The sequence below is a fragment of the Sycon ciliatum genome, chromosome 8, assembly GCF_964019385.1.
Source record: "Sycon ciliatum chromosome 8, ocSycCili1.1, whole genome shotgun sequence".
Classification (NCBI taxonomy): Eukaryota; Metazoa; Porifera; class Calcarea; order Leucosolenida; family Sycettidae; genus Sycon; species Sycon ciliatum.
This window is the reverse complement of record NC_088650.1, coordinates 7133186-7143202: the sequence shown is the minus strand read 5'-3', so window position 1 is coordinate 7143202 and position 10017 is coordinate 7133186. Positions and strand designations below refer to the sequence as shown.

General features: G+C 47.5%; 1 protein-coding gene across 1 annotated transcript; it reads right to left on the bottom strand.

The window, feature by feature from the left end:
• Positions 1–12: 12 nt before the first annotated feature.
• LOC135823520 (MORC family CW-type zinc finger protein 3-like) lies at positions 13–4328 on the bottom strand. The gene is made up of 6 exons (XM_065336363.1): positions 4256–4328; positions 3478–3610; positions 2629–2647; positions 2079–2289; positions 1378–1513; positions 13–16 (listed from the first exon to the last, which is right to left on the bottom strand). Exons 1-6 carry the CDS (start codon positions 4326–4328, stop codon positions 13–15), a joined length of 576 nt encoding a protein of 191 aa, XP_065192435.1.
• Positions 4329–10017: the final 5689 nt, after the last annotated feature.

Here is a 10017-nt window from a genome sequence, read left to right as displayed (position 1 = left end):
CTGCTTTTCCTGTTAGCTGAAAGCACATGCAGGCATACGTAGACAGGTATAAGACATGCGTACACACTAGTGGTGTGCACGGGTAGTCGGGTACCCGTGCTACCCCTGAAGACCTCGGGTAGACGGGTACAGAATTGTCCCCGAAAACCCAAAGTCCCAGATGATATCACGTGTACAAATTCATGTAATACTCCGCATGTCTAACCAGTGTGTAAGGGAAGGGGTGCATTGTGGTGTTACCATGGAAACATTACCCGATCGGGTACCCGTGCTACCCGTGGAAAACTATCCGAACCCGATACCCGAAGAAAATGCTACCCGACTCAGCCCTAGTACACACACACATACCCCATCCCCTTCTCTCCATACAAAACACACACATACATACACACACACACACACGCGGATGTTAATTAATATGCCCCCCCCCCCCTCCCCCCCCCCCCCCACCCGACAATCCCCAATTTGTTGTGGACTCTTAAAGGGGAAAAAAAATCAAAATTTCACCAGTTGTAGTCTTCGGGGTGCTGAGTCGAATGGTCTTGGTCCGAGAAAGCTGAGACGCTCCCTTCCTACTTGAATCCCAATCGAACTCGCGCACTTCCACCGAAACTGGATGACTGCGCCCTACTAGATGGGGATTTGTATGTAAAATGTCACTAAAAGCGCCATTTCGTTCTTATAAAAGCACGGATGACCGCGATTGGCCCATATGTTGTAGTCTTTTGGACGCTGGGTCGATTGGTTTTGGTCCGAAAAGGCTGCGATGCAGCGTTCCTCCTTTATTCCCAATCGAACATGCTTGAACAAGCGGTCACGTGCTCCTGCGTACACCAGTCACCTGGTCACCGTGCCTGCAGGGTACAACTTACTAGCCTGTTTGACCTTTTTTGGGTGCAGTCCTGTCACTCGAGTTGAACCTTGGTGTGAAAGTTGTCGCCTGCTGGCGTGGTGACCAGGTGATTTGGGCACCCAGGAGCACGTGACCGCTTGTTCAACCATGTTCGATTGGGAATAAAGGAGGAACGCTGCATCGCAGCCTTTTCAGACCAAAACCAGTCGACTCAGCGTCCAAAAGACTACAACATATGGGCCAATCGCGGTCATCCGTGCTTTTATAAGAACGAAATGGCGCTTTTAGTGACATTTTGCATACAAATCCCCATCTAGTAGGGCGCAGTCACCCAGTTTCGGTGGAAGTGCGCGAGTTCGATTGGGATTCAAGTAGAAAGGGAGCGTCTCAGCTTTCTCGGACCAAGATCATTCGACTCAGCACCCCGAAGACTACAACTGGTGAAATTTTGATTTTTGCCTTAACTTCCCCTTTAAACAAGACATCATCAACATAGTGTGCATGTACGTGGAACTCTACCTGACTTTTCAGCAATGATGTTCATCTGTTCTACGATCTCCTCCCGTTTTCGAAGAGGAGAATTTTCTAAAATGATAGGTAGCGCGGTATTAGCGGCGGGAGCGTTGTACATTGCGTCATCCACACCAGCTGAACCCATGGCTGAATGGGCACAAGCGTCAAGGAATGCAAATGTGCACAGGTGATGATAGAACCAACGTGATCAATGAGAACTTGCACAGCAATATTTTAAAAAGTGCAGTAAAGTAAAACAAATTCAGCATTCGATAATACTCTCCTCTACATTCGTCTTGTTGAGCACTCTCGGTAAGCTGCTTTAGCCTTTAGTGCTGCTGCATTGTGCACCGCTCGCTACTTTTCATAGTTGGAGAACTCTTATTGTCTGTGGCGCCACCTTTGCACCATGGCCGGTAGTTCAGCTTACGTAAAGCTCGTAGCTGTACTGATGAGGCGTGGATGGCCGAAACAACTCACTGTCTACAGCATTGGGTATTGGGGTTTTTCCAATGAAAGTTGTGAACTACATGTGCTACACGCCCGGCCATGAGGCACATGTGCAGCGCTAACGTGGGTCCAGGTCCCGCGTACATGTAAACTGCGCTGCAGGCTGGCCCCGGGCCATGACCATTTCAAACACAGACCAGTGCACAGCATGTACTGTAACTCTAAAAAGAACCTCTTGAGTGTTTCCGGTGAGAGAGGATACGCATGATCTGCCGATCAGGTAGGCTCCAGCTGAACATTGGCACACGAATGGACTTGGCCTCGACCTTCTCCAGATAGGTTTGGCTGAGCAGGCCGACTGTCTCCACGTCGCCACAGCGTGACAGCACCAGTGCATCCCTGCCCAGCCGCATGCTGCCAGACTTGAAGCCGTTGCCGTAGTGACCCACTGGCTTGTGATCGCCGACCGCTGCCTGTCGCAACACGCGTGCGTGCACACACACACACACACACACACACACACAAGCACACACACACATACACGCCTTTTTTAGATTTGAAATTCACATCTCGTTAATTTTTTTGTATTGTATTGTATTTTATTATTTTACTTGGGCATTCCCAACAGATCTTACAGGGTGCCCAAGATGAGTGAGTTTGTTTAATTAGTTCCTGGTGAAATGAAGCATGCCAAATCTGCAAGCCCGACATAGGACTAGATAGATTGTTGCTGACATAGTCTTGATTGCCCAGCCACGCGCGCATGCTGCATACACATGTATTAATGTCAATTTGGATGCACATGATCTCACCTTTTCACAGAATCCAAAGCTGCAAAGACAGAAAAACAAAGCACACACACACATGCATATACCAACACACACGCGTGCACGCACACACACACACACACACACACACACACACACACACAGCAATACACACACACACACACATACACACACACAGAAACACACACACACACACACCTCATGTAATGTTTTCAAGGGGACGTGTCTTGTCTGCACCACAGCCCCTTGGAATAGCCAAATGATTATAGTCCAACACCAACACCATTCTCCCACCTTGATACATGACTTCTTCATCCTCCTGCCTTCGTTAATCACTACTGTATTCTACCCTGTGCATTAGCAGGAAGCTTTGGTTTGAAAGCCTGAATTTTGAATGATCACTGCTTGGATGGCAGCAGCTACACCATAGCTCAGTGCTTAGAGAGCATGGCTGACCTAGAGTGAAGGCCCCGGTACCTCGTCCGAGTCCTGGTGATGACAGTCAATTGTTTCTTCACACTTTTTCCCTTTTGAATCCCTCAAACCTGTGTGTGAATCATTCTTCTGTCTTCGTTCATCTATGTCAAACTCACGGAGGCTCAATCTGGTCTCACAGATGTTCACTTTAAAAAAAGCAGTAACAGCATCTAGCGCCGGAAAATCACCGAGATAGTATGCAAACTATCTCTAAACACGGGAATCATTGGTCATGTTGGCCGTGGGTCAGCAAGATAGGATTTATACCATGGCTGGTAGCTCAGCCTATTTAGCTCGTAGCTTTACTGATGAGGCCTTTATGGCCGAAACAGCTTGCTGTCTACAGCATTGGGTAGGATTTTTCATGAATGTTTTTTTTGTGCTGGTGCTACCAACCTCATCATGCGCACCATGGTTGAGTAATCCACACCACTACCATTGTCTGTGAATATTAGACACCGGTGATTGTTGATCTTCTCGAGGTCAATGTGAAAATCTTTGGCCCGGCAATCCGGATCGTAGGCATTGTCTAGCAGCAGCACACACACGCACACGCGCACACACGCACACACACACACACACACACACACACACACACACACACACACACAGTAACAAAGAAAAGATTATTCTATTAGTATGATTGTAAAGACTACTAAAGAGAAAAGAACCTATAAGTTACGAGTTATGACTAACAGTCCACCAAGGTAACCAAGGCAACAAGATAATATACAGCCAGTAGTGCGGCAACAAGGCACAACACTGACAAGGATATTGAGACATTCGACGACCTGACACCTAGCTCCAACACATTTACGAAGCGCAAACCAACAACCTTCCAACTGGGAAGGCTCAGGTGCGGAGAGTTCCAATGAGGGGAAGAGGTGCGCTACAAACATGTGCACGAGCTACAGTCAACTTTGCGTATAACGACACTCGGCGGGGCATCAGAAAAGTGTCCTTTTTTGCGAAGTGTCGTTATACCCGAAGTCTCATTATGTATTACAGTTAGATGGGACTTTGCTCTGGGCACGGATATTCTGTCATTATTCACGAATTGCCATTATATCTACAGTCGTCACGTTACTAGCGAAGTTGACAAACAGACAAACAAATGCACAGACAGGCAGACACCAAGACATCCTGATGCATGCTATGCAATTCCTCTTCTAACCTATCAACTCAGCGATTGCACTGAACGGGCCGACGTGGCTTGTGGAGTTGCTGTGAAGGTAGCGAGGAGACATCTGCAAACCAAGAAAAAAAGTATTTCATTGTGATTCTAAAAAAAAGGAATTTAAAATGGAACTCGGATGGTGAGCCAATTAAGTAATTGTGAAAAGAAGAAGGACAAAATGTTACGAGTTATGACTAACTGTCCACCAACAGGTCGCCGGATGTCTCAGTACTCCTTGTCAGTTTTGTGCCATTTGTCGCACTCGCTGGTGACGTTGGTGGACAGTTAGTCATAACTCGTAACATTTTGTCCTTCTTCTTTTCACAATTTAAAATGGTTTTATTCAGATGCAGCAGCAGTCCCCGGCTACATGTTAGATGTAAGAGTGCACATCCCTGCAAGACATTCTAGAGCTGATAGCCAGTTAATTGTAGAACGTTAGTACCGTCAGTGTCGTGCAATGCTATCGCAGGAGCTGATTGTCTAGTACAGTAACTGGTACATGTAGTGGACATTCGTCATTATAGCGTAACGTGTGTAGTTGCTCGGTCTTTTTCTTTGCTACAAATTAATCCAAAACATGTTGTTCATGTAATACTACTAAATTTACTACCCCCCCCCCCCCCCCCCCCCGGATGGTATTTATACACTCATACCTCTCTTATCCGGGGGGGGGGGGGACCAGGACTGGGCACGGGCCAAATAACTTTGAAATGTCCCGCAAGTCTGGGTCAGTGGTAAACGGTCACTCAGAATCAAGTACGTTTTAAAAGTTAATGGGGAAGCCAAAGATCTGGCATATGACGTCAATGCTCCTCTTTTTTTGGTGAGGCCCGAAAATTTGAATGATTTTTAAAATCAGTGTTGGACAAAACGGATAACTTGTAAACTTTTGGTACTCTTTTTGGATTTTTAAAATATCTCTCTTTTTCTCTTAGTGATTGATTGGTGTAGCCCAGAGACGGTGTGGTGAGTGTCGTGATGATGTATGGATAAAGTGGACGGCTACAGTGGAGGAGTCTTCGCATTTTGAGAAAAAATTGTTGAGAGTAGTAATATTACATTCTGTCATATTTCCACAAAACCCTCGCCCACAGGGCACCCGGTTGACTGACGGGTGCCCGTAACTTTGAGGTCCGGATAAGAGAGATCATGATCACGAGTGTACCGGTACGGTACGGTATCCATGACAAGGTCAGATGTCACCTGCTACCCGACTGCACTATGCACTACACTGTCCACAGTGACTGGGTAAGAGTAAGCCGCGGTGAAGTGCTGCTAAGAGGTGTTGTTTCTTGAGTCGGGCGTTTGCTGGTATGCGCTGTAGCGTAGGTCTGACAGACTTACCAAGAGCTGGCCAGTGCTAGTGTAGTGTCTGCCAACCTGTTCGTGTCTGAAGCACTTTGGACTTATACCAGAAAGTGTAACAGGCTGACAGCACTAGCCGGAGGAACTTGCAAGCTCGGAGGCTTCACAACTCTTTTCTCTCGAAATCAATTCCACACAGCAATGAGAAAGAATGATCTTTACTTATAAAAGAGAGGCACCTGTGACGTGTGTCTGTGTGTGTGTCACGCTCCTTATAAAGAAGAGGCACCTGTGACGTGTGTTTTTGTGTCACGCTGAAGCGCTGCGGAGCAGCGCTGCCCTGAGCAAGCGAAGCGTGCGAACAGTGTAGCACAGTGTAGCTAGCGGCCGCAGAAGCACTGAGCACGCGAAGGGTGCGAATCGTGTAGCTAGCGGAAGCAGCCACAGCACTGAGCACGCGAAGCGTTCGAATCGTGTAGCCACCACCACGTGCTGAGCACGCGAAGCGTGCGAACAGTGTAGGTACGTAGACCCGGGTGCTCGAATCAGAAACGATTTGACAGGTGTGCAATTTCTCATCTGTAAATCTCAACAATGTCAGAATATACTTTTGGAGAGGCGATGGAACAGGGAAGAGAGTCTGGTTTGACCCACCCAGCAGGAATTCAGAACATGGGTGCGCTACAACACAAGCTACAGACGCAGTAAAATTGTCGTATTTCCTTCGGATTTTTTATTTCTACGGTGGTAGCGCTTATACTTATACTATAGCAGACACGATCAGTACGAGTAGCAGTAGCAGCCGCGCGCAGAAGCACTGAGCACGCGAATGTAGCCACCTAGCCTATAGGCCATAGGTAGCACTAGCAGCCGCACAAGCGCTGCGGACCACGTGAACCGTTCTCTGCAAATAGAAACATCTCCAACAAAAGGATACAAAAGATCTGCACTGACTGCACTCTGCATCTGATCTGCAGTGAAGAGCGCATCGCACTTTTGTTCGTAAGTTTTTGAACTTTTTGAGCCGCTTCATCCGCCACCAGGTGATGGACAACCCTGACCAGCCTCCCGAAGGCGTAACAGACGTCCCTCCTTCTCCTTCCAACGATGAAGAACCTCCCTCACCAGGACTTCAGCGGTCTAGGTCTGGCCACCACCACGTGCTGAGCACGTGTGCTGTTCATGTACTTGCTTCACCCGCGCATGCCACATTCGGCCAGGCAACGCTGGCGGGGGTGCTGCTAGTGGGTTTATATAGGCCAGAGAGAGAGAGAGCAGCTGGGAGTGAGGGCAAAAGATTACTAGGAAGACAACTGTTGAAAGTTCTAAGGAAAAGCCATTTGAATGTGTGTGAGCTAGGGCTGAACAATAACATGGATTCGGGGAAGAAAGCTGTTGGATGCCTAGAATCTCGCAAGGGATCAAGAGGGTCAGTGATGGGGAACAGACTATACAGGAATCAATGTAATGTATTAGTACAGCATGAGCGCAATAGGTCATGCGGCCCTACCGGTCTTGCAAGCAGGGCTATCTAGTCCTAAGTGGTTGCGCGTGAGAAGCACTTAGCTAGAATGTTCCTGTAACTACTGGTAGAGACTTGGCTGTGTGATCACTGACAGTCAGGGATACTACACTAGCTTACTTGAATTATTCATGCATAATGTGAGTCATCCCCCCCCCCCCCCCCCCCCCACACACACACACTTCGATAATGAAAAGGTGGCTAGTACAAGGAGGTGTGTACACTACTTTTGGCAGTCCGCATGCTAAGCTTGTGATGTACCTATGTGAAATAGTGTTCTCCCCCTGGCGCAATATTACTGCAAACTCTTGATTGTATATTATACCAACAAATGACGAGGGCGAAGGAGGAGAGAGACAAAAACAAGACTCGAGAAAAAGACAGCGGAAAAGACACGAAGAAACAACCAAGAACAAGCAGCAATATTGCGACGACAAATTGGGACGACCAATCAGGGACTAATACGTACAGAACACATGACCAAGACCAAGACAACCAGACCACGGACGAATCACACATGACTCTCATTCCCAGACCAAACTAGCACTGCGCATGTACAGCATTCACTTGACAGTCACTCTCACACAGACGGAAGCAGATCCTCACACTCTGACAACGCGTACTCTGTACCTATGTATATCGGATAAGACTGAGGAGGGACAAAAAGTCACAAAATGTTGCGAGTCACGACTAACGGTCAACCAGATGATAGACAGTCAGAGAGTGAGACAACAAGGCACAAAACCGTCTGTCAGTGGTAGAATCTACGCTTGAGTCTTGTCTGAGACATAAGTCATTCAACAACCTAGCTCCAACACATCTACGAAGCGCAAACCAACATTGCAACAACCACTCAACTAAAACGGCGCAGGTTAGGAAAAGTAAAAGTGAATTAATTATTTACATGTACCGGTATTGAGTACTTTATTGGCTCACCATCGATCATCCGAGTTCAATGCATTGTATTATTATGTCTGTTTCAGGTGAAGTATAATTATTATTATCAGCCAGTTATTGTAGGGTTCTTGTAGCTGCTAGACAAGCCACGTGCTACTCTTGTGGATCTCCCCAACGGGAAACCTACTAGTATTCATAATGATTGAATCAACGCCACTAGTCACTACAATCATAACAATCATGTACATCGGATAATTACATGAATTGATTGTATCATAGCGACTATAATAATAATCAACTCACCCTGCTTTCTTCCACATGGCTGGTTGAGGCCATGATGATAAATGCGCTGCTTCGAAAGCTTCGCGCTCTGCAGCTACTAATTGGGGAAACGCCGCAAAGCCGAGGGCTCCTAGCGCCTGCGTACTAGTACTAGTAGTAGGAGGGAGTCTGACCTTGCGCATACCCTACCCGCGGCACCTGCACCTAGTCCTGTTTGAGCGGATCGGAGAGCACGTGTTCATTTGCTCACCGATCATCAGCTCACGAACTACTTACTACAAAGCAACTGTTATTTGAGGCGAGGCCTACGCGGCTACAGTGTACAATGCAGTTCCTGGCAGCGTAGTGCCGAAGATCGAAAAGAGGAAAGACTGAGGCTTGTTTTTTTTAGCTGCTGTTGTTGTTTGAAACTGAGTGTAACACTACTAAAGTACTATTACTAACGGTTGCTCCGAGTTCGTTTCGAAGGAGTGACATTTTGTGTCACGCGCCAATGACCATGGCGATAGGTGAACAGAGTCCGAAACGCTGCCCAGTCTGTTTTTTGTTATGTTTCCTGCAGCTAGCTAGCCGCGGCCGGCCGTAGGCTGTACCGTCACGTGTACTGTAAAATTACCACTGACCAGGGAGTCGTATACCAGGTATACGGTATAGACCAGGGAGTAGTAAAATATTTTACTACTCCCTGGTATAGACCCCCTGCCACCGACAAGTGACATTACTGTGTAGCTCGCATGCAGTGATCGTTGACGTTGGAAACCGGGTATCAGATTCAGAGTAGAATCTACTTGAGAACGGTTTTATTCACAACACCATGAAGTAAGAGTCAAAGCAAAAAGACAACCCAAGTAAAGTTCGGAAATAAATAAAACACTCAAATTGAACGCAAAAGCTTCACAAGAAATCGTTACCGTATTTTCCGGAGAATAGTGCGCACCTTTGTATAACACAGGGAGTCGTAAAATACCCGGTATTTTACAACTCCCTGGTATAACATGATTGCATAACGCGCACCCGGTACCCCCGATCTTCATTGGGGGTGCGCACTTCAATCTTCATTGAAGTACATCCAGTTCATATTCGGAGCATAGTGCGCACCTGCGATTTAGGGCCTAAAATAGCACATCTAATTCTAAAGTGCGCACTATACTCCGGAAAATACGGTACCTAATAAGAATGCCTACCGGCATGCATAGGCGAACGGTCACGCCTCTGCCCGTGTCAGCACTCAGCAGAGCCGGCGGCAATAAGCTGCAAAGGCAGGGGCTCCCGACCTTGCGGCGAATATTCTGTAGATCTACAAGTAGGAGGCCCTGCAGCCCCTAAAGCACGTGACTGCCCATCGCAGCAGGCAAAATGAAACCCGGGTGCGTAACTCACAACATACCAGATATTAGTATACCAAGTCTTTGTTTTTGTCTACAACGAGAGCAGCTAGCGACTTCAGAAATATAGTACAATGTAGTTTCCTAGCCCCCCACACCCGCCGAGGTCGAAAACACCAGTGCCAGTGGGGTGAATGATGCTCTCTCCACCTGGTTGACTCTGGCACCATAAGCCTTCTTCTTCAATCTCTCATGTGTTCTCAAGTGGCTAAGGATTTCCGGACGAGACAGCAAGGACGGCCCAAGCATTTTACATCAAAAACGGCGTCCTGCTGCCGCGACCAGAAACCCCTAGCCCGTATGTCCAGGAGCTAGGCGTGCCTCTGTCTGACGATTAGCGGAGACGGCAGAGATGTCCTCACCGT